Below are 25481 nucleotides of genomic sequence, written 5' to 3' on the forward strand. Positions count from 1 at the left end.
GGACGTCCCAGACATAGAAAAAGTGTGCCCAGTACAGTGGTAGAAGGTTCATGTGTGCATGTGTAATTTCACACACCGCTGTGTACACATAGCCCGAGAGGTACGTGGAAGAACTCAGAGGCACTGGGGCCTTGTCACAGTCCTGCCTCCTCTGAGATTCCAGTCCCCTGAGGCTGCAATGGAGGGAGAGTCTGCACCTAAGGAATGGAGACTGTACTGGTGTCAGGATGGTGAGACCCAAGCTACTCCTCTTACCGGGCTAAGCAGAATTCTTCCTTATTTGGTCAATGTGGGCAGCAACTTTGTTAACATAGCTCAGGTTACCTTGCTCTTAGTCATGTTGTTACTGGGCTGTTCTCATCTATTTGAAAACAAGTTAGGGACTGAAGGAGAATCTGTGCACCCTAATGGACAGATTGAGGTTGGAAGGATGAACATAGAGACAAGACTTGAGTCTTCAGAATTAGCCCGTAATAAGTGGCGGGAAAGCTTGCTTTAAGCCAGCAGTGGCAAACCTATGGCACGTGTGCCAGTGTCTGTTGGTACCATTGAAAGCTCTAAAATGTTCGCCATCACTGCTCTAAGCCATTGTATTAACATAATGTTGCCCTCCAAGGGGCTCTGTGACCACTCTGGTGCCAACTTAACTGCTTCAGAATTTCACACGCTGTGGAATAAGCAACTTGACAGGGACAGTGAAATTGTGACAACCCAGTGAAAAGTCAATAGATTTTGTTCTCAGCAGTCTGCCCCGGTCTTGCTCCTCATCTTGATTCCCGAGGGAAATCAGCTTCCTAGCTGTTCACTCTAAGGGCCCAGAGGCGTGCATTTTCCTGGAGGGCCCATGTTCTAAAGGAGGCCTGGGGGGAAGTGGTGCTTGGACAGCACAGTTTAACACTCCAGAGTCAACATGGTGGTGTTTGGGCTCTATTGCAGTCATGAGGATGCAGAGTTTAAAGAAATTGCTATTTGATTTGGCCACATCCCTTCAAAGCAAATAAACACCCCACTTCAAAACTCCTCTGTCCTGTATTTATTTTCTAAATTAAAACAAATCATTTCAAAATCAGAGGCTTACAAGGAGAGTGTCGTGTATGAAAACCAAGCCCCAAAATCAGCTGGCTAGAGTTACAAGGATACACGATCCCCTTCAGATCTTCAGAGATGATGCACTTGAGACCTTGGACATTTTCCTTCCCAGCCCCACACCTTGGTAAGTCCATCCACCCAGGGCACCTGGAGATCTGTGGATGGAAGGCTCTGTAGAGGCAGTCATTACATTATACCCACAGAGCTCTTTGAGCAGAAGTTGTCATTTTAAAGAGGGGCAGGGCCCCATTGGATACTTCTCTGCCTTTTCTAAAGCCAGAGGTCTAGAAGGACCATGCTAAGTCACCTGCACCTTTGGTGGGCCTGCATTTAAACTGCCTTAGATAAATGCCATCTATCCTAGCTTCATTCTTATCTTAGGGACACAATTTACTCCTCCAAACATCAGTGTTAGGAAGGTGTTTGGGTGTGGTGGGCCCATGTTTCTACCTCCAGATATTCTGGAGGATGGGGCGGTTCCTTTTCAGCCTGCTCATTGCTGTAATGTCATGCTTTTCCCCAGCCCTCCTCTTCTCTAGCCCCGGTCCCTGAGTTGCCCTTTTACCCTCTTCTCCCTGATGCTTTCCTGTCTCAGATCCTGAAACCCTAATCCTGTTAGTAGGCTGTGTTCCAGGGCTCAGTGTCTCCATGGGGGTAACATAATCCTACATTAAATCTGGTGGCCCACAAGGCACTCACAGATGGAGACGTGCATATCCCACCCACCTCCACTCTGCCCCAGAAAGGACTGCCTGCTCCTCTGTCTGATGACAAAAACGGCCCTAAAGGAGAAGGAGAGCAGCGGTCTTCATAGTCATAAATGAGCATTTAGTTGTTAGTCTCTCTCTCTCTCTCTCTCTCTCTCCTTTCCTCCTTCCCTCCCTCCCTTCCTTCTTCCCTCTCTTGTGTGTCTGTCTCTTACACACACACACACACACACACACACACACACACACACACATACACACACATACACACACACACACCTTCTATCTGGCCAAATTCCCATATCCACTAGAATGTAGGCAGTTTTTTAAAAAAAAAATTTTATAGTCTTTAAGGGGGAGTTTTAAGAGAGAAATGTCAGGACCATGATTTACAAACAGGGAAGAAAAAAAATCCCATTACCTTAACATCATTTTCTCCTAGTGCAACAGCCCCCTGCCCCCACCTTGCCTGTTTGGTACAACAAATTAATTAAACAGGATGGTGTGCATTGATTAGCAATTTATTTTTATGTTCAGACCTGATGGCTGGTTTCAAAGAAGAGGTAAGGAAGAGGGTGGGAGGGGAAGGACAGGCTCTTGGTCTGGCACCAAGGTGATTGACACAGTTATTTCTGAGATGCATTTTGACACCGTGACAGTGGCTTCCCCAGTTTCTGCCCACTATTCCTGCCATGCTTCCTTTTTGCCTGCTTTGTTCTCCTCCTCCTCGACTGTCTGTGCCAAGTCGATTGTAAAGGAGAACTTTGGATGCACTGAGACATTTATTATTGGAGAGAAATATTTATTTTTTTTTAAAGGCAAAGAACATCCATCCCGTGCACAATTTCTACCTCAGGGCTCCAGCACAGTGCTGTCTTTGAAAATGTTTCCTGCTTTCTTCGCAGTCCCTGGAGCTGGAGGAGTTCAGATATTGAGAGAAAGATAGAAATAAACAGTAGGTCACACCACAGATAGTAAAGAGACAGGCATGTGCAGGCGGAATACAAAAGCCCTACTCAAATTAGTCACAGCACATGGAGGTGAGACCTGTCTGCCCACCAAAGGGCCCTCATCATTTAGGAAGGTTAAACAGCCATGCGATGCCTGGCCCTGTATAGTATCTCTGCTCCAAGGAGCCCAAAGACTTTGGCCCCAGAAGCAGGCACGATGGCACATAGCATCCACGCTACCCACCTGGATGCCAATAGCGTTCCAATATTAGTATATGTGCTGCCGAAGTGAGCGCTGCATGCTGATGGCAAAGATTAATGGCGGATGGCAAAGGGACCTAGGCCAGGCAGGGCCTGGGTAGCCAAGCTGCAGCTCAAACTGTTCTCAGCAGGGGCAGAGTCAGTGTATGTTCTTCAAAGACATAAGGAGGATCAGCAAAGTAGAGGTGGCCATGACTAAACCTAGGCAAGACAGGAAAGATGACCTCAAAAACGTCAGTGATGCTTGCTTGAGAGATATTTCTTATCTTATATAAAAGAAACACATTTTTATTTTATACTGGTTTGTATAGTCCATACAGTCTAAGCCTGGTGTACCCATGGGCATGGTCAACATGTACTGATTATCTTTTCCTCAGGGTGGGAGGTAGATAAGGGCCCAACTGGGATGTCAGATAGCAGCCAGTTTGCTTGGCAGATACCCCCATCCCCCAGAGGTGCAAATCAGAAAATCCATGCAGTGCTGCTGGTTTTCAGATTCTGTCTGTCTGAAAATAAAACAAAGTTCTTAGGAATCAATTGGAAACTATTGGATTATGTGCATAACTCAGTAAGAGACCAGATGGATTATACAAAGCACTTTGTGCCCTGAATTGTTTGTTCAACTTGGTTTGGAGAGATGCATTTGAAAAAATCTTTTGTTCAACATAGCTTCTTTTTAAAGAAACAACATATGCATGCACACATTTAGTAATTACAACATGATCACCACTATCCACAGAAAGCTAGGGTCACCATGAACATGCTCCTTGTTTTCTTTTGGATAGTAAAGCAACCATATCAATATCTTTTTGAAAATGCCATAAAAATGTATATCAACTCCAACTTCCAGCTTGTAATGCAGATGTTAAAATTCAATCATTGTTTTTCATATATGCCATTCTGGGTTTAATATCTGTCAACAATCTTCTGGTTTTTCTCACTTTATGGACATCTCACTGCAGAATTACAGCCTGAAAGTTTTTGGTTTCAAGGTGGAACTTTGGAGTCAATGGGTTTTTGAACTTGAACCTTCCCAGCTGTCTAATGGCCCATTTGTTACTTGTGACTTGGCTTCTACTCCAGCATTTGGCCTGGCTGTTGGGCAGGTATTGGAGCCAGCAGAGAGGGCTGGTAAACTTAATGTCTATCTTCAAGCCTATTATAGACTGTATTTTCCTGAAGGAGGAACCAAAGTATCTAAGGTTTATTGATTTGCCTGTAGTCATTCAGTGAGTTGCAGAGAATCGGGAATAAAACCAATTTCCTGGTATCATTTCCCATGCATACAACCCTTTACCTTGCAGTGCCCAGACTGGAAGCCAAGAGTTCATCTCAGGGAATTTGATCAGAAAAATATATGAAAGGTGATTCTAAAACCACAGAAGCATTGAGAAAGTCATAAAGATGTATAATAAATGATAGCATTTACCATGTATAAATAGGGGTATGCAAGGAGAAAAATAGAGACCTTGTAAATCTATTGGATCAGGAGAAATAGAAACTGCTTAATATTTCATTAAAATGGATTTTCATAAACTGCACTTTGATATCTTTGAGTGAAAGACAATCTGTGAGGACTGAGGTGATGTTATTCATTACTCATGGTTATTAATAATTTGAACTGTTATTGAGCCAACATATCAACAAGGTATGTTTTCTTTGAATGGCGCACTTGCTGCATTCTGGGCACTGTCTGAAGGGTATTAAAAATCCACAGCACTTGTTTACAAGAACACTTAGGCTATAAGAGACAGGAAGTAACTAAAATGTCCTTTTATAAAAGTTTGTGTTCTCTTCGGCAGTGCGTATAACATAAAGTGGACACTCTCAGAGCAGTTCAAACAAACCACAGAAACTCTGTGAAGAGAGATTGGGGGAGCCAGAGAGGACAGATGAACTCATGCAGTCTGTTCCCTCACCAGAGGGGGAAATTGGCAGCTCAGGGAGGTACAACTATTCGCCCACCGTATGAGCTATTATCAGGAGATCCTGGCTCCTGGCTCCTGGCTCTTGATTCAGTGGTGGGTTGGGTTGCATTGGGTTTGCTTCAGTCCACTCTGCCATACTGAGAGCAGAAGCTGTGTGGCAATTCTAAGAAAGGTGCTATTCCTTCACCAAAGTGTCTGCAACACAGAGGGCAGACCTGAACACAAGGTCAAGTGCAAACCAGAAATCAGTGAGGAACTAGACTCAGAAACATGCAGTGTAGCTCAAAGCCAAGTTGCGGGGAGTCTTTATTTGATCCTGGGGTGGGAGGAGAGTGAGCAAATTGGAACCTCAGAATGAGCTGCAGGCGGATGCCTGAGAGAGCAGCCTGCTTGCTTGCATCCCTCTGTGACTGGTGCCTCCAGCCTCTCCCAGCAGGTGTCCCCCAGACTCCCCTCCCAAGGGCAGTCCAGCTGTGCAATCGATTCCTTAAGGAGGAGGGAAAGGAAAAGGTAGGGTGTTGACTGTCAAGGCTGAGAAATGAAGAGGTCAGATAAGATAAAATTGGATATTAACAACACATAAGGCATGCTGTGTTTCTAAACGGTACCAGCATGGCGTGTACGCTTTGGATTAGCAGTAATAAGCAAGTTCAGATTCATTCCGCTCTCCCATTATATATTCATGTGGCAAATAAAGTTTTTTCCCTGATAGGAACTCCTCCTACCAGAGGCCACACACAGTCACCATCACCATCCAAGGGAGTGTCCAGAGGTGGACCCCCCACCGCAGCTCACAGCACCCTTTCAAAGTCAGCAAAGTGCTGCATTTGTCCCTTCCTTGCCAAAACAAAGCAAAACAAACAAAAAGTCTCTGTCTCATGCTGAATTCTAGGAGGATGGATTCATGTCTTTTCATTAGGGCAACTACTCTGTCCCTTTTCTCAAAGCTGTGGAGCCCTTTGTTGGCGGGAAGGAGGCAAGAAACTGGAGTGGCCAGGCCAGGACTTTGCTGGGCCCCACCCCTTCCTCCTGTGGCAGACCCTCTCCAAGATGAGGGTTGTGGAGGGTCATAGCCTCTCCCCACAGGCCTCCCAGGTGTGTGGCTCTAACCTTCATGGCCTCTGCTTGCCTGGCCCTTCTCCCTCCTGTAATGATTTGGTCTTCTCGCTCCTTCTCCTCCTCCTCAGCAGCAGAGAAGAAGCTGGGAGAAGGAGTCCTTTCTCTGTGCTCCCTGCTCTCAGCAAGGCAGCAGAGGGGACATTGACAGCCTTAGGGTTAGAGTGGGTTGCTCCCCAGGGAGCAGAGGCAGCAGCAAGCAGGGTGGGCTGTGTGAGCAGGCCTCAGCCTTGGGGTTTAGCGCCAAGAACAATGATTGAAACAATGGTGGATCTAGGGACACCTGCTTCTTCCTATATTTATCTTGAACAAACCATTTTCCATCATTGGTGGCAAACTGTATGATGTTCCTTAGCTTTTACCCCCACCATTCATGGTGTGTTACAAATGACTAACTTTTGGTCTTTGCTAAGTAGAAATATGGAGGCTTCAAAGTTGCCAAATGGTGGAGTTCACGGTTCATGGAGAAAGGTTTACATTGCTAACTGCCTCTCAACAACTCTGCAGCTCTTCACGGTTGTCCAAACCCTTGCCATGGTAGAATCGTGAACACCTCCTGAGATCACATCAGTGGACAGCAACTCTACCTCCATTCTGCCCATGACTGGGGACTTTAAGGCCACTGTGATTCCTAGCAACCAGTATAAATGCTGCAAATTTATTTAAAAAAAAAAGATAAATGTCAACCTAAGAAACCACCAGCTTCAGGCCATGGATCCAAGCCAGCATCTCTGAGCCTCAGTTTCCTCATCAGTAGAGATAGTAATACTTCCCTCCTGGGGGATAGAGAAGTAATTGCATACACACAATGCCTGGCTCGAAGGTATTCGAATATACCAGTGTCCCCCTTCCCTTGTCCCAGCCCAGCCTGTGCCTCAAACACTTGGCATAGCCTGGGTATCATGAATTGAAGCATTTGGTTCCCCTGAATAGGAGGTGATGGCAGAGTTGGCTGTGTGGATAGATTTACATAGGTGGTTTACCAAAGATGGTTGTTATAGCTGTGACAGGTGTGATTTAGAAATGATGGTTAACTTTTCCCTTTGCCCTTATCAGGGAAGTCCTCACATGTACTTGCTCCACTTTTTTTGTTAATGGAGTGAACAAAAAAAGCATAAGGTTCATATGGCAGTTATTGATTTGGGCCATCTGGTAAGCCAGGACTTGCGCCTACCATGTTGGATCAGAAGCTACTCCAAAAAGCTTTTCCTCCCATGAGAGACATTTTGGTCAGCTGGAGACAGGGATGGATTTCACTGCAGGGCGGGGACCACAATGAGAGGAAGCTGGAGAGGACTCTGAGGGATTGTCCCAATCCTGAGCTTAAAACAAAGACCAGCAAGAGCCAGGAACACACTGGTCAACATAGGGCATGGAGGTGAATGGCGCCTCTCACCAGCTCGCTTGCTCATGGAGTGGGAATGTGTCTCAAGAAAATTTATTCAAAGAGGTAAAAGTCAAAAAGTGATTGTGGAGCAGTCTAAAATTATAAAAACACCCTGAGAATGTCCCTATGTGCCTGCCAGGGGGGTGTCAAGTTCAAGGTAATGGGAGAGGTCTACAAGCTCTAAAAGATAATATGTCCACTTCCTTTTTAATGGGCATTCTGTTTTGTCCCTCTCTTTCTTAGCTTCTGAAATGTTTTGTTTTCAAGGCTCCCCCCTCTGCTTGCTCTCAGCCCAGAGGTAAAAATTCCCTTCCCTCTGAAATTTTTCATGAGGACCATTTATTGTTTTCAAGTTGGAACAGTGTGACAAATTGAAATGTTTTTCACAGTCCTTCTGAAAAAGCCCAGAATAACAAGTCCCCTCATTATTTTTTAAGCTTGAAGGAAATAAGGCCCAAGAGAACTTTCCCACCCCTTCAGAGGCTCCTCAAGTCCCCGCCCTATACACAGGGCTCCTGGTGATCCCAGTAACGTGCTGTGATGCTCTTCAGGTGTTCCAAGCCAACAACGATGCCTCCGAGGTGGTTCTGAATAAGCTGCACGCACCACTGCTGACGAGGTTCGTCAGGATCCGCCCACAGAGCTGGCACTCGGGCATCGCCCTGCGCCTGGAGCTCTTCGGCTGCCGGGTCACAGGTGAGACGGGCGCCCCACTCACACAGGAGCTGCTTTTGTCCAGGGCTCTGCTCCCCCTTCCAGAAAGGGCAGAACTGTACCACGCGGTCTTCCCAGTAGGACTGCTCAAAGACTCAAGGCCCATCTGGCTTCATCTTTTCATTCATTCATTCATTCATTCTAAATGTTTACTGTTTTATCATTGTTTTGTTTCTTTTTGTTTCCTTTCAGTACAAGAAATTAAACCCAGGGCCTTGGCAGTGAGCCCTTTTTGTATTTTTTGCTTTGAAACAGGGTTTTACTAAATCACTAAGTTTACCAAGCTGGGATTGAATTTAGGATCTTCCTGCCTCAGCCTTCTAGAGAGGTGGGATCATCCAGTATGCATTTATTAAGCATCTACTATTTCTACTAACTAAAATTTATTAATTGCGAACTACATCCTAGTTTCCATCCTCGCTGAATGTATGTTATCTTTTATCCTCATAAGGACGTTCTGTGGCAGGTATTATTGTTCTCATTTTACAGCTGAGAAAACTAAGAATTGAAAGAGTGGGGTCACCCCACCAGTAAGTAGTACGGCTAGAGTTTAAATCTAGGCAATTTGAATCCAGAGCTTCTGCTCTCAAATACCTCTCTTGGCTGCCTCGACTGGAGTCCAAGAGCTATGCATAGCCTTGTGGACACAATGACAAACACATCAGGCCAGCTGTGTGGACCTGTGAGCCAAGTGGGCAGACAAATTAATAAACAGGCAAACTCATCATGAAGTGTAAAATCAAAACCATGCTAACTGTCTGGGAACAGAGGTTCGAAAACCTGGGCGTGCATCATAGAGTTGACCCAGCCTAGGGGTGCAGGGAGGACTTCCTTGAGGAGCTGGTTGATTCAGGGTGGAGGGCAGACAGACACTACCAGGTGACGGGAAGGGAAGTACACCAGACTGAGGCCACATCTGGCTCAATGGCACTGAGGTGAGAAGGACCAACAGGCAAAGTGGAGGGATGCATATAGTGGAAAAGCAGCATACCTGTGTGGGCTGAAATCCAAGGGCACATCCTGAAGAGGACAAGAGTGGACCTGGGACAGCTGTGAGAGGTTGATAAGGCACTGGTGGCTTAACCAGCGCCAGCCTCTTGTGGACAACACAATCCCTTCATCCTTGGGTTCTGTTTCTTCATCATGGAAAAGTGTTCTGTGTCCATCCCTTCACCTGTCTGTCTCTTGGCCCTGTCAGTTCTGCCTCTAGGGCATGGCCCTCTGCATTGAAACAGTCTCTCCCCTTTCTTTTTTGGTGTCGGGGATCGAACTCATGACCTTGCACTTGCGAGGCAGCCTGGTACCACTGAGCTAAATCCTTGGCTCTCTCTCTCTCCTTTCTTGTACATAATCTTGCCTACTCTTCCTAGCAATGCAAAGAGGGCAGGAGACTCAAGAGATAAGACCTTGGCCCAAAGCACCCAACTAGGAGGTGGCAGAGCAGGAATCTCCACCTGGATTTTCTCAACACAAATTTTCTGTCTTATCAACGTTACACAAAGGCCTGGCTTCACTCTCATGGGAGCAGTTCGTGGTAATCCTAATATGTAGAGGCCTGTTTCCTGTTCCTTCTGTGAGGCTGTTCCAGGCCAGCAAAGGCTAATTAGCAAGGATTTGGTTAATGCCTAGAAGGGGTTCCTGAGGGGCTCTAATTTACCATGGATTGAAAGTTTGGGCACAGCCTTTCTAAGAATATGACGTTTACACCTTGGGGTAGCTAAGTGAATTGAGGGATGACAGAGCTAAGGGCTTTTGGAGAAGTAGCAAGAGCCTGTGGGAAACCAAGAGACTGACAACTCATATGGAGGGAAAGACTGGATGCTGGCTCCAGACAGGCCTCCATCTACCTGATCAGCATACTTAGCTGAGCTGTTGTGCGCTCACTGTTATTAAAAGGGCCAGTGAGGACTAGAGTGATGAAACGGATGTGCAGATACACATTCTGAGAGTCCTTGATCAGAACCACAAATGTAAACAGCTCACAGCTGCTAGATGCTTCACTGTTCTGAGGGCTACTCTATAGCAACCAACAAAATCCTCACTACAACCCCCAAGAGCTCAATCCTGCTTTTAACCCTCCCTTAGACATGGGGAAACTGAACCATAGAGCAATTCAGTAATTCGTCCAAGGTCATCAAGCTACCAAGTGGCAAAGTGAACATGAACCCAGACAGACTGGCTCCAAGTTCAGGCTTTGAACCAAACTTTGCCATACAAAGTGTTACAAAGAAAGCAGTGTTGACCTAGTTGGTGCCCCCTGCAGCTTCCCACTGAGGGGTTGTCTCCAGTCAGTAAGAGCCAGCCATGACCTTTGGTATTTTCCTTCTTTTTCTGCAGATGCTCCCTGTTCCAACATGCTGGGGATGCTGTCAGGCCTCATCCCTGACTCCCAGATCTCTGCCTCTTCCACCCGAGAGTACCTCTGGAGCCCCAGCACTGCACGCCTGGTCAGCAGCCGTTCGGGCTGGTTCCCTCGGATCCCTCAGGCCCAGCCAGGTGAAGAGTGGCTGCAGGTGGACCTAGGAGCACCCAAGACAGTGAAAGGTGTCATCATCCAGGGGGCCCGTGGAGGAGATAGCAGCACAGCAGTGGAGGCCAGGGCATTCGTGCGCAAGTTCAAAGTCTCCTACAGCCTGAATGGCAAAGACTGGGAATATATCCCAGACCCCAGGACCCAGCAACCAAAGGTAGGCCATCCCTAGAGGGTGCTACTGTTACCTCCAAAAGGGAAGCTAAGCAGGGTTCAGGGACTTTGGGCATGCTGATTTCCTATCTTGATATGCTGTCATCAAATTCTTCTAACACAGTGAAACAAGTATCAATTGAGAGACAACATGGTGCCAGACATTGTGCTTAACACCTTATTTAGACCCCCAGCCCCCCCCACAAGTCTCTGTAAGATCAACCTTTTTGTCTCTTCCATTTTAGAGATGATAAAACTGAGACTCGATATCATATTCAGGGTCACAGGTTTACCAGGAGTCAAGCCATGATTCAGAAACCATAACATAAGTCTCACTCCAAAACCCAGTCTCCTAATCACTATTGCCTGTTTATAAAGATCCTTTTCACCTTCTGAAGATAAAGTTTCCTTGAAGTTGGCCAGGCATCCCAAGAGGATGTGGTTGCTGAACACCAAACTGAAGAAACCTGAGATTTACTTCCAAAGATAACCTTTCCAAATGTTACTACGCCATTTTGTGTTTTCCTACTCTTAACTTCCTAGATCTTTCCTGCCTCTCATATTGAGAATGGGAAGAAGTGAGAGAAACACTTGTGCCCAACCCTTGCCATCAGAAAAGTGAAGGCCAGCCTTCAATCAGGGCCTAAGGAGCCCCAAGGAGGGGAGAGAACATCAGGCCTACATCCTTCTTCAGATTCGCTGTAATAAATCTGGCCAGCCACCTGAATCCTCACTGAAATTACCTCTTGTCTTCAGAAGATAAATCTAAAAAGGAAAGGGGAAGGGGTATTGCAGGTCTCTGGTCAGACACCTTAGCTAAGTAAAAGTTTCCATTCTGAATGCAGAATCCAGGGCTGAGTCAGAAGCTTTGCAGTACAGATGTAAACTTCCAATTCACAATTCCAGTGGTTTGGAAAGGCCCAGGGTTTGGTAACTGGAACCTTCAATGAATGGAGCAGAAATTGGCCCACAAGCTTCCCCAGAAGAGTTGATTCCTCAGAAAAGGAGGCAATCTTGGCTAGGATCAGAGCCTGTCCTGCTCAGGGCAGTGCCCCTCTCTTGGAACTGGGGACCCAGGCATCTTATGATTGGCTGACCCTGCTGTATTCCTGGAGCATAATCAAGTTGCCACCAACTTCAACCAGGGCAGCCCACGTGGGACTGTATGAAGGTTTCTTCTCATAGAATTACTTCCACTGAACAAAGGTTTGAGATAGTCTCAGACATCAGTGTGTGACCAGAGGAATCAGTCCTTCACCTGTGGAAGAAAGTGATCAGTTTCCCTTTAGGCTTTCCGTGAACTAGGAACTAATGACCATTGGAACTTATTAAGTGTAGATTTTCAAACATTAGAAAAAGAGGCATTTCTTTCTCAATAAACCAAAGAATTCAGAATGATCAAGATAGCCTACAGCTGCCTTTACCTCTTTTAGTAAGGTCAGCTTCAAACACATTTGGAGCCTTCTTTCTTGGGTGCTTAGTGTCCATCCCAGGATAATAAACATTACTTGACAATTACCACTTTTTTCTCCATATTTTCCATATTTCTGGGCCCCTATAACCTCCCAAATACATAAGATCCTTGGTATAAGTGTGGAACTCGCATGGGTAGGAATGTCCCATGAATTCAACCATGAAGCTACTCTCTGGGTGGGACATGGCATAAAGGCAGGTGGGGAGGGATCACACAAGAAAAGGGCTGAGTGACCTGTCTTTCTGCAGCTATTTGAAGGCAACGTGCATTACGACAGCCCAGACATCAGAAGATTCGACCCTGTCCCTGCCCAGTATGTGCGTGTGTACCCAGAGAGGTGGTCGCCAGCAGGCATCGGGATGCGGCTGGAGGTGCTGGGCTGTGACTGGACAGGTACCACTGCTTCCCTCTCTGGATGTTTCTCATGTAGTCTTGTGACCCCCACATCCTACACATCCATCCTGGTGAATCCCTATCAGTTGGAAACTGCAAACACTACCATCCGGCTCGTTTCTTGAATACCTCTAGAATTGGACAGGTTCTCAGGGGATATGGTTTGTCTTTTTAAAGGATCACTTCAGTTCTCCAACCCAAGTCCCCCCAAAATAAATCATAACCACATACCACCCACTCAAATTCAATTAGACCCTGACTCTTCAGGCCAGAGGGCTGTGGCTGTTGATTTAGGGAAGAACAAAACCCTCGTGATAATAAAGTAATCAGTTTATGTCTGAATCTGGCCTCCAGATGTCAGTAGCTAAGAGACTTTCTTTTCGTTGCAAAGCCACATCTGTAAAAGGCATTTCTTTGCACAGGAGAAGCCCTGGTGCAGGAGAGCTGATGGGAACAGGACTTCTACCTAGTGTGCAGCTCGTCCTAGCCAGGAGGCACAAGCCCGGAGCAGTGCCTCTATTTCTCCCTGTGAGGGTGTGGCCAGCTGCGCACCCCTGCCCTTTCTTTCTGAGTCACCCACCCACCTCCCACAGCAGGGCAGGGCCAGGCCGGCACTGGATCTCTCCCCAGCTCACTCACCCAGCACTCTGGAGCCACCTGGGTGTCAGGGCCCAGCCCAATGTGGCAGGAGCTGCCCCTCCCCACCAGGGACCTAGGTATCCCCATTTTCCTGTCACCAGCTCACCCAGCAGGATGGTGTGAAGGATTAAAAAAGGCATGCCTGAGAAGTGCTTTTGGCTCCCAAGGAGAAAATCATTGCCTGTGAGCCAGCTATGAGGGCAAAGTAGGCCCCGTTAAGATACACAAGCCCGGAGCCAGGCCTAAGTTAGCACCTTTCACCTTGGAATCGGAGACTGCTGCCGCAAAAGGGCATCCTATTAGGAAAACGCTTGTTTCCCAGTTTTCAGGGTGAGGCCAAGTTTCCAGCAGCTTGCTGAAGGTTGCAACTTAGGATCTCCCAGGTGCTAAACCTGCCTCATACAAACTAGTTTCATTTGTAGCCACCTTAGAGCCAGGAGTCAGCAATGTAGGGCAGCAGGAGAGTCCAAGCCAGAGGCCTCCAAATATTTTGATTACGACCCACAATTTAAAATAAATCTTTTCGCAACTCTATTCACACACGTGTCCGTACATGGGGTGTGGTGTCTGGTCAGGTGTTTGTATTCCAGACACATTTGGCTAAAGTCAAGTCCTTCCTTGACACTGCTGGTTGTATAACTTCAGACAAATGACTCCGTGTCTCAGCAGGAAAATGGACATGATAATAGTCAGTTTGCGCTTCTCAGACTGTTATGAGGATTACTTAAAAACATAAATGTGAAGTACTTAGATTGCAGCCTAGCAAACCTGTTCCAGGTAAATGTGACAGGAACAAAAGGCTCCCAGAGCAGTGCTCCTCCTTACCTGCCAATGCACTCTGAAATAATAGCATTCTTATTTTTAAATGCTCATCATGACCCATTAAGTTGATTCCTCAATCTACAATCAACTCGATATGATCAGAATAACATACAGTTTGACTTTGTAAATAGGGGTGGGTGGAGGGAGTGAAGGGAGGGCAGGGGTACGGGGAAAAAATGAGAACCAAGATATGTCATGTAAGGGTACAAGATCCCAATAACGAAAGCAACAGTACTGTATACTTGAACAGTACCAATAAACTCAATAAGATAAAACAAAAACAAAAACAAAAAAACAGACTGGGGATTTAGCTCAGTGGTTCTGCTGCCTGCTTCACAAGCGCAAAGACCCAAGTTCAATCCCCGGTACCAAAAAAATCCAAACAAAACAAACATACAGTTTGAAAAAAAAAATCATAGAGCCAGGTCCAATCCTCTTGGACAGATGAAGAAATTGAGCCTAGAAAGAGGAAGCCACTTGCCAGAGGTTAACTTGGTGAGGTGGAGGCCAACTCTCAATTCCCTCCAATCCTTTGTCCAATGCTTTATCCTCCGGGGCTGGTCCAGTTTCAGGACTAGCTGGACAGTTACTAATGACCTCAGTCCCTGTTTGTGCTTTCCATCCCAACCTGTCCCAAATGGCACTGGTGATGGTGAGGAACAGGTTTCCCATTTCAAAGTCTGCCTGGCCCTGGGAAGATCAGAATTAAGACGAGTTACCCCTCTGCCCAGCCTCCTTCCCTTTGAAGTCTCTGACATCTGGTTTCAATTTCTAGGGAAAGCTGCTGTTTGATGGGCAGTTACTCTAGAGCACCCAGTACAAATACATGGGCACAGGGGCTGTCGGCTGTCTCTTCCCTTTCATTTACACACCTTGTCCTCTTGCCACCTCTCTGGCTTCCAGTGCCCCTGGATTTGACTTTATCTGCACCAACCAGCTGACCCACCTTGCTGCCTAACATTTCTGGAAACTGTTCTTCTTAAGTTACATGGCTTCTTTTTTCTTTTCAAATTTTTATCTATTTCTGTAGCTCATCTTTTATGCCCTTCTTCATTCCTTCCCCCAAAAAGATAACAGTAAAAATAATGCAATGAGTTGAGCTGTCAAACTCTATAGTTTGACAGGGCTATTTCTTCCCCTGTTGGTTTGTTTATGTTTCAAATGAATGTTTATTCCTTTGCCACTCGTAGTTTGCTTTACAGGTGAGTTTAAGATTGTATGATACGGTGACAAATTTGAACTTAAAAATTAGGACACTTCGAGGTTATTTGCTATTTACTTTAAGCAAGAGGCAGATATGGCAAAGGGGAGTATGAAAAGTTAAGCACATAGTATTTAATAGTGAAAAGGTAGGAAGCCAACCGTGAAAAACTATTCAGTGTGTTTAGCAATTTCCCTCAGCTCCTAGCTCTATTAAATGCTATCCTGAAGGGTGCCTGACAAAGGCGTCTAACCACATCCAATAGCGCAAAGAGCATGTATAGAAATGAGAGGTACAATGCACTGCCTTCCTCGGGCCATCTTGTTGGAAGACAGTTCTGGAAGGGAGATACCACCCTACAACATGCAGGCCTGAGTGCCAGTTTTCATAATCCTTTGCACCCCACCCAGGACTTGACTCATAGCTCCATTCATTTCCCAAATGGTTACTGAATGAATGTCTGCCTTGGGCAAATAAATAAGCCAGTGAATAGGTGAATGAATCATCTAGAGCCCAGGTCAAGGCCAACTGTCTACAACCAGGTTTGGCCTCGCCAGGTTTTATTGCATGCTTTTAACATTGTGAATAAGTTTCCAGCATTTATGATCCTGTAAATTTGATGTGGGGATTTTTGGCTTCTTGGTGGGGGTGTGGAGAGGGGAACTTCTTGGAAAACCTGGCTACTCTATGTATTGTTCCTCCAATTCCTTGAGTTTTTTGTTTGTTTGTTTGTTTTGTTTTGTTGTTTTTTGTTTTTTCTCATACCAGGAATTGAACTCAGGACCTTGCCCTTGCAAGGCAGGTGTGCCACTGAGTTACATCCTCAGCCATTCCTCCCATTTCTATACATGCTCCTTTGCACTGTAGTCTGTGGTTAAGCTACCTCTTCCACATAGAAGCCTCAATTTGCTGGAACCAATAATGGTGGCCTCCTCTTAACCAGGCAAGATCCTGATTGCCCCAACTCCCACCACACTTTATTCTCTTCCCAGCCCAGTTTACTTTCCAGACTGACAGTAGCTGTTTGGATCCAGGAGCCATTTGAATTTGCCACCCCCTAACCTAAAGGCACAGCTCCAAATTACTTTCCCCAGGCAAACTTGGAGGCCCTTTAAACCCATATTCCTGTCTGTCCTGCTTTGTGCAAACACAAACACATAGATTCCCCAAATGCTGGATTTTGATTATGGCTTTGGCGATATTGCTTCTGACTGTCTTATTGCAGGTGGACCTATAGGTCAGAATGTTTTCTAGATTTAGCTTTGGTTCTAAATAGTCCTGCCTGACTGGGACAAGGCTGTGGCCTTGAAAGACCTTCTGTGCTGACCTCAGGGCCTCTTCTATGGGATCAAGAGCATGGATTTGTGTTCATGCCTCTTTCACAGCTGCTTCTGCAGCTCTAGATCATTCTTGTTCAATTCAGGTGACACACCTGGCTTTGTCCACACTCAAGGTGACCTTGGGGTTTTGCACACACATACATCTTTGTTTTCTTTCTCAGATGCTCACGCTTAGAGAGGAAACTTAGTTTTGGGCATCTGCCCCTTCCTAGGTTGCAGTAAAGGCTGCTAACATGTTCTTCACTTCCTTTGCCTTGATACAGACTCAAAGCCCACAGTAGAGACCCTGGGACCTACCATAAAGAGTGAAGATGCTACCACCCCATATCCCAGCGAGGAGGAGGCCACGGAGTGTGGGGAGAACTGCAGCTTTGAGGACGGTGAGGAAGGGGGCGAGGATCACATTACACCTAGGATGGAATGACACAGGGGCCAGACACAGTGGGGCTGGTTTATGACTGGAAGGGGGAATGGGGTCAGAGGTCCAGGGGTCTCAGGGAAAGGATCAGAGAGGTGCAGATACTCAGAGGCTTGGGGCAGTGGTTTTTTACAGTCCATATAAATGCATTCAGATATTGTGATAACCAGAACAGTCGTACAGGTATAACCAGGTGGTCACCAGCTGACTTAAGTACCTCCAAAGAGAACCTCCTGTGAGAAGTCTCACAATTCAGGACTCACGGTCTTGCTTCTCCTGTTAAAGGAAAGCCATTTCCAGCCTTGGAATTCAGAGTGGTGACCTTTTGTCTTGTTAGGCCGAGTCTCCACAGTACCATCTAGGGGGGATCTGACCATTACCTGGGTGTCTCGGCTCATGGAGCGTGATGCCCAGGTTAATTTTGCAGTGTGTGATTTATATCCTGCATCTTTCAGCACCACTGATTTAAGAACATATTGCAAAGATGCTTCTCCAGGAGGCCATACTCTCAGCCTGAGTGCACCTGTGGAAAGGCATCCTCAGTCCTCCTCCCAAACTCAGGAGAGATCCTTGTTTTTGGATCATTTCTTCACATGGGGAACCTGTTTTCCCTTTATTTTATCTTCTAAGTGTGTCCAAGTTAGATAAAAAAATAATAATTGGCAGGGCCCAAAAGTAAGTCACTTCTTAAATCATACCATTGAGATCACCAAGTATTGGCACATTCCTAACAAACCACAAGTTTTGGAACACCTAGCATTTTTGGCTGGAATCTAAGTTTGACAGCCTCGATTTATGCTGTTACTGGTTGTTATTAAATGCTCATTATGTAAAATGAGGGGAGATTGGTGAAGAGACTGGACACGGGGCATAGAGAAGTAGATGGGTGGTTCAGTCTGAAACCGGAACACACGGCCATTGGACGGTATGAAGATGTCCCAGGATCTAGAGGGTGGCTCTAAAACATGGCTACTAGGAGTGGGAGGAAAGTCAAAAATAAATACTGAAGTCATATGACTGAAAAGTGCTAATTTAATGCATATGCTTTTGGGGAATGTGCTTTTGTGCATTGTGGATGAAGAACACTATTGTTTGGGGTTAGGTGAATACGGAACTGTGACATTTTAATGAACTTGTTTTTGTTTTATGAAGCGAAGAAGGAAACTTGGAGACTCTTCCAAGACATGTTTAAGACAGTTTGAGAGAGCTTTCCAAAATCAGAAAGTGTAGGGAGTTAATATATGATATTAGATTTGAAGAGTTAGCTTGTTGGAGGACTAGGGGTGGGGATTCTAGCTAAATGACAATCCAAAGGAAAATTTCAGGGTTCTGCTGAAAAATTTCCGAAGTTTATTTTTAATATAGTCTTACTGTTTATAGTGGTTTGTTTGATTTGAGGTTTCTTTGATGGTTTCACCCTTCTCCCTTTCTTTTGCAAAAGATCTTTTTGTGGAATGTGGTTCCTGAGATACGGTATGCTTGTAAACATTAGGGAAGAATTATGGTATATTGGGTTACTTCATATTTTTGAACAGAAAAATAGACATTCAGAAATTGTAGGGCGAAGGGAATGTGAGAGCTAAGGGCTGAGTTTTCCAAGCCACAGGTTGATGCTTCTATAAAAGCTCCCATATGTTTCTTCTCAAATCAAGCTGACTTTGGCCAAGGGGGGCGGCAAATGTTAAATATCCTGTCCTGGGTGAGGCACAGCTAGATCTGCTGGCAACCTGCCTCCTACCCCCAAAGTCCCAGCACCCTGTTCCCTATAAGCAAGCCTCCATGTCCCCATGGTGAGCAATTTGTCTGTAACAGTCTGTTTCCCCCTCCAGACTTCCTAGTCCTCATTCTGAAACTTCCCCTCAGAAATTCTCCTCTGGGAACTCTGGGAAGGGACATGAGAAGGCCAAAGACCCTACTTCCTCCCTTCTGCCAGCATTAGCTAGCACTTTTCTGCTGTCTGTGCAGCCACTGCCGGCAAGCATCCAAATTTGAGTTTCCATTTCCTCTTTCTGCACCTCCACTTAATCGTATGTTTAGCACTAGCTCACACTGGACCTTTGGGGCTGGGCAGAACCCAAAAGAAATCCTCTTGGTTCCATCTTGGAGCTTAGGCAGGTGAACCTCCAAAGCAGATGGGACCAGCCATTATGTGGTCACTTCTTAGATCTCCATGGGGAACATTCTCAATCTCCCGTGGGATCCCTGCCTGGAGGGACTCAGCACCATGTAAAATTGTTTCTGTCTCATGAGCACTATATTGGGTGGCCTGCCCATTTGGGCCCTTTGTCTTGCTCCTTACACATTGAATTGGCCACCTGTGGGGAGATGCCTTACTGCCTGATCCTCTGAAACAAGAGACGATCATAAAGAGGTGAGGGTAGCAAACAAGCCTGCCTTGTTTCTGAGGTCACTTTCTTTTCACCGGCCAGAACCTCCCAGGCACCTCAACCTCCCTGGATGCTAATGGGCTGCTCCATCACTTCTGAGAGCCAGGTTGGCAGGAGATGAGATGATACATTTTTGGGAGCCAGCCTTCCATTGGGGAGACATTCTTCTCTGGCATTTAGGGAACAGCAATTTTCACATTTGTCTGCTCTCTGGGGTAGTCAGAAGAGGCTGATTAGAGCCTGAAGCCATTTGGTGGCCTCATTTATAATTGCTTACTATGGGAACCATTGGCAGACTTGGCTTTCACGCCTGGGAAGGATGAGACCAAAGCCTGACCCGAAAGCCAGCAATCGCCAAGATGAGTTAAATGAATAAGCCAAAGGGAGCCACTTCTTTCTCTGCTCTCTGCTCAGGCCTTGCCAACCATTTAAATAGCACCACTGTGGCTATTCTCTGGACCCATTTCATTTGCCTTCCTTTGGGTTATTTTTCTCCCCCCTTTAGACAAAGATTTGCAGCTTCCTTCAGGATTCAATTGCAACTTTGATTTCCCCGAGGAGCCCTGTGGGTGGATGTACGACCATGCCAAGTGGCTCAGAAGCACCTGGGTCAGCAGCTCCAGCCCCAACGACCAGACGTTTCCAGGTGAGCCAGCTTCTGGTCAGGAAACAACAGGTATAAGGTAGCCTGCTGTGCACCTCCCAGCCCTGGATTCCTTGCAAGCTTCATAACTGTACTGCGCTGCAGTTCTCTGTTCCTTTCCCACAAACCACCACAACCTTTGCCTAAGACTAACCATTCGGTGATCCCCATCACTTTCATGATTACAGCATAGCCTGAAAACTGGGAGGGAGAGAGGAGGCCAAGAGAAAAGAAAGAGAGCAATTCGGAAGACCTTGGCCGTGGACGGAGGCACTAGAGTCCCCTTGTTCCCATTGTACCTCTGTCACAGAGCCTCTTGTCCACTTCAAGCTGGATCTTGTTCCTAAAGTGACTCACTGGAAAACCACAGGCCTTGAATCTGACTGAAGCTTCTGAGGGCATCACCAGTCCTAGAACCAGCCGTGTCCAGGGACTGAAACGCTGCCATGTCTGAGGCTGTGATGCTTGTGGCTGTGTGTAGCAGAGCTGTGTTTGGCCTCTGGAAGACGAGTGCTGCCAGTCTTTGAGTTATGGCTAAACCTACCTTTGGGTTTCAGAGATCCAGATCTCTGGAGCTAGTCCTGGCACTGGTTTGCCTTCAGCTCTCCTAACCAGGGAGAAGTAAGAGTTATTTACTATCTAGATTCTTGTATGTGGAACAACTGGTGTCCTGTAAATGTTTGACAACAGGTTTCCCAAGAATTGGAAAAAAACCAGGATCTTGGTAACATTTGCCACCTTCGGTAGTGTAAATATTCTTACCGCAGATCACTTTAAGCCACCAACACGGCACTGGAGGCAGAGCTGTGCAGTGCAGTAATAGGGCATGAGGGAGTGTTTTCCCATTGTACAGATATAGTAGATATAAAAACCTCAGAAGCAGAGATGCAAGCGAAAATGCATTAAAGTAATTGTGGAAAGTGTGGAGTTTGGAGTATGTATTACCTTTTGCTTTTAATATAATTTATTATAACTATATAATTGAGTTTTAACAATGGTTACATTTAACTGGCTTGCAAAGTTCTGAGAAATCTAACAAGTGGCCCTCCCAAACTGGTACATGTAGGCCCAGTTCGCCACCATTATCTTTCAATTTTCCACAACCCCAGCTTGGACCTTGGTCCCCCAAGGTCCCTGTGAAAGGAAAGGAAAATTTAGTAGACCAAATATTGCCAGCATATATGAGCAAAGGCTAGAAAAGAACCGGGGGAGGGGCTCCCCTTCAGTGCTTCACCCCAAGGGCCCGCGCTGTCCCTGTCTCCAGGGACAGGCACTAGGAGAGCACTTGAGCCAGGCTCCCAACACAGCCCTCACTCAGTTTCCCTGTGGGTCACAGCAGTCTGCTCTGAAGAAAAACATTTTCATATTTCAAGTGTTTATCTCTTCAGCATTTGAGTGTTCAGAGAGCTTAGTACTGGAGCTGGCCACGGCCTGGGGCGTGGGAGAGAACGCTTACCTACTCCCAGCCCTAATCACCCTCCCCTCTCACTTGCAGCAATAATGTTTAATTAATATAATGAGCCTCTTGCACGTTGGCAAAAAAATACTTATTTTTATAACTCAGCCTGGATTTTTCATTTCATTTCCTCTCCTTTGAGACTGCATCCAATTAATTGGTGCTTTTTCCCAGCCCCCATCTTTTATCCAAATGCGAGGAAGGTTGGTGTGTGTGTGTGTGTGTGTCTGTGTGTCTGTGTGTCTGTGTTGTGCTTAGCATCTGAGTGAGGGCATGGTGGTCTCTGGGAGGGTTGTGTGTGCAAAGTGCAGGTCGGCAGAGGCACTTTGAACAGAGGACTATGTAAATGGCTCTCTATGCTATGGGGAGATTCACTGGCTCCAACTCAGTACTTATCTTCAGGTTCTTCCAATAATTCTGGTCTCCTCCCTCGCACTCTTTTAAGCAAGTTGTCTCTAAAGGTGTCTGAGGTCAGCCCAGCCCAGGATCCGAAGCCAGCAGGTAACAAGCAAGCTGCATTTCTGGAGGAGCTCATACTGCCTCCCTTTGACCCTGGCCTGTACTGCTCCTGTGCTTCACCTCTGCTGCCCCACACCTGAAGGCCCCTCCACTGACTTCGGCTACTGGGTGGGAATTCCAGTGTCTGTCCCTGTAGATGCATTACAGCCCGAGGCTGGGGAGGGCCTTTCCCAGTGAGCTCACAGGGCAGGCAGAATTCCAGATAGGGACGGCGAGAAAATGAGGGCCAGACAGAACTGCTAGATCTAATGTTGTTCCTCCCTTAAGATATTGAGGAGGAAAACAATTATTTTCCTCTTCCAGAGGAATCCTGAAAATTTGGGAAAGTAGCACTTGTAAACTGCTTCGAGAAAACAAAATCATAATATGGTACTCAGGGCCCTTCCCTTCCTCTGATGATTTTAAAATTTTAAAAATTTTAAAATTTCTGTATTTTTCATTTTTTTTCTGCTTACCAAAAACTAAAAACAAAAAAAACCCAAAACTGGAAGCAAAAGATACAACTCCCTTTCTGTTCCGGGTGGTCCTTTAAAAAAAAAATGAGGCCCTGAGGGGGCAGTGGGGAGAAAGGAAGCTGCTGTGCTCGGCTAGGGGCAGGGCAGATGCTAATGGGTTCAGAGTGGCTGGAGAGGCTGAGGCCAACCTGAAAGCCACTGTGTCACCCATGCTGTCACTCCACAAAGAGCAACCATTCTCATGCTGAAGAAAAGAAAACCATGTGCTTTATCCCCTCCTTAGACAGGTAAACAGACATAATTAAATTTCTTCGGGAGGAAGGGGTCTTCATGGAGGATCAAGGCACTGGGGGTGGAGCAGAGGGAGGAAACAGCCACGGTAAAGTGTCATACACAGGCCCTTGGAGTAGAAGTGTCGGGAAACTACTTACATTCCTCAGATATTTTCTGCTTTAGCCATTTTCTCTCTTTATTCCCCCACCACCACCTTCTCCTTTTAAGCCAGTAATTAGTTCTGTTTTTTGGCTAGTGGTAACGGTTGCTCCAGGCTGACAAGACACCCACTGCTTTCATTCCACTGGTTTTGTTTTTCAAGATAGTCTTTCAAGCCACTCAAAATTTCTTTTTTTAGCTCTTTGCTTGTGATTGAGTTGCTTGGAGTGGGTTCATCCCAACCCCTGGGAACTCTGTTCCAAGTTCAGTGACCCCTGATGGTGGCAGAGGAGCCTGCCCGTCCGTCTTCTCTGAGAAGCCACTTGGCCTTTTCTCTGTAACTACAGTGACAGTGCTGCCCTTAGAGTTTGTGAATTTTCTACCAACATTCTCAGGTGCTTGATCAGAAATAGAGTTTGGGGGATGATCACACTCAGATCTTTCAGAAGGGAGGTAAAAAAGGTAGAGTGAGTGGATCAAGGCATCTACAGGTGCAAGTAGCTATTTAAATTTAAGTTAATTAAGTGCTCGCTTCGGCAGCATGTATACTAAATTTAAGTTAATTAAAATTAATACAGCTAAGGCTTCAGCTCTCCTATTGTACTGGCCACATTCCATGGGCACAATAGTCACACCTCATTGTCTGGTGCAAATACAGAACACAGAGTGTGATATTGCACAGGCTGCTCTAGGGCCTTTGAACATTAACATGACAACAACCACAGGGCTCCCTGATGCTTTTGTTCCCCAGTTTTGTGTAAGCCAAGAAGCAAGTAATGGGGGTCTCTTCCCTGTGATCCCTGCTGAAAGTCTTCAGTTCTCCGTAGTGTGGTCGGGGGGAGAAGGAGGGAGAGAGGGATTTTCACTGAACAATCATAAAGAAAGCAAGTAACATGGCATCAGATGGTGCAGCAACTATTTTTTTGTCAATCAGAAAGAGCACCCAAGGGCTAGGGATTTAGCTCAGTGTTTCTGCCTCCTGCCTTGAAAGCACAAGGACCAGAGTTTGATCTCTGGTACCAAAAAAACAAAAAAAAAGAGAGCACCCTAGTGCTGGAGATGCACCTCAGTAGTACAGCGCTTGCCTAGCATATATGAGACCTTGAGTCTTACCCCTAATACTGAAGAAAAGGGCATCCTAAGCAAGTACTAAGTAATATCAATAAAAATAATAGTTATTATTGCTGTCATTATCATTATTGTCAGAAGACCCGAAATAAAAAGTACCAAACCGGGTCAGCTTTATAATCCTTAAGTGTGTGGTACACCTCAGTATGAACTCTTTTCTACCATGGTTGACCTTGGGAAGTATGATTACAGGGTTGCCTCATTTCAGTAACGTCAAATGATGACAGTGATGTAGAGATAGCAGGCAGAGCCTTCTTAGACTTGTACAGCATTACAAAAGGACAGAGCTCTGCCCAGGTTATATTAGAATGGAGAGAGCAGACCTTTACTCTGGGTTTAAAATCAAGCTCTAGTGGGAATAAGTCAAGGTTCTTAATATTCTAATTTTACAAATGGCAGCTATTCCTTCCAGTGTAACTGGAACATGTGTTAACTCCTCCTTGGGGCTGTCATGGTGCAGCCTGGGCCGTTGAATAGACCATTAGAGTGAAAAAGCAGAGCTGTGATTCACTGTAGATGTGCATATGAGAAGATCCAGTGACGTGTAGGAGGGTAAGGTGGGTGGCTGGTTGTGGAGAAATCAAAGAATTGATGAATGAATTGACGTATATGGGCTTGGTTTTTGACAGTGAGTGAGCAGTGACTCAGAATTAGAAAGCAGTTCTCTGAGCTCAAAAGACCAGGTGAACCGATGGCAATGAGTGGTCTCTATGTGGGATTGGCAGTAGATTGAATTGCCTTCAGAAAGAGGTTGCTGTGGTTTGGCTGGTGCACGGCCATTGCAGATGTAAGCAGCTGGCACATTGGTTCTTGATAGATAAAGACCAGAAATAGTTTGGCTTTAAAAAAAATAAACGCCTATTTTCAAGGAATAATTTCAACTAGAACATGAAACAATAGAGGCTCTTCTTTAAGAAAGGTAGTGAAACATCTCTGGTTTTGTAACAAGGGGTGGGGGTGGGAGAAAGAGAGAAAGAATGAGAGAGGGAGGGAAAGAGAGACAAGCAGGCAGATAGGCAGAGAAAGAGACAACAGGAGAGAGGAAAAGCTGTCACCCCTTTTTTTCGGAAAGCCACGACTGGCTGAGTTCCTCAGCAATATGTGGGTTGACCATGAAGGGGCAGAACAATAACAAGACTGTGTCAGTTGCAGAAGGTTTGGTGAAGGCTGACATACAAAAACAAACAAAAAGACAGCTCGAGGTAGACTTCTTCAAAGACCAGGCCTGAAACCTTACACGTCCACAGAATGTTCTGTTGTAAACTTGGAAAACGTCCTGTTGAGTTCATCCCACTTCGAGATTTCCCTCAACTGATTGTTAATTTGAGGACCTCAGCAG

The 25481-nt window shown here is 46.0% G+C and overlaps 1 protein-coding gene across 6 annotated transcripts in view; it reads left to right on the top strand.

The window, feature by feature from the left end:
* Nrp2 (neuropilin 2) overlaps window positions 1-25481 on the top strand; it is a 123197-nt gene that overhangs the window by 47331 nt on the left and 50385 nt on the right. For all 6 annotated transcript variants that reach the window (XM_033764573.1, XM_033764574.1, XM_010616106.1 and 3 more), the window contains exons 8-12: window positions 7990-8134; window positions 10490-10839; window positions 12558-12702; window positions 16968-17084; window positions 20015-20155. In XM_033764573.1, the coding sequence (XP_033620464.1) occupies window positions 7990-8134; window positions 10490-10839; window positions 12558-12702; window positions 16968-17084; window positions 20015-20155 (898 nt within the window). The remainder of the gene's footprint in view (window positions 1-7989; window positions 8135-10489; window positions 10840-12557; window positions 12703-16967; window positions 17085-20014; window positions 20156-25481) is intronic.

The sequence above is a fragment of the Fukomys damarensis genome, unplaced genomic scaffold (genome assembly GCF_012274545.1).
Source record: "Fukomys damarensis isolate Sample0158 unplaced genomic scaffold, DMR_v1.0_HiC HiC_scaffold_16, whole genome shotgun sequence".
Taxonomy (NCBI): domain Eukaryota; kingdom Metazoa; phylum Chordata; class Mammalia; order Rodentia; family Bathyergidae; genus Fukomys; species Fukomys damarensis.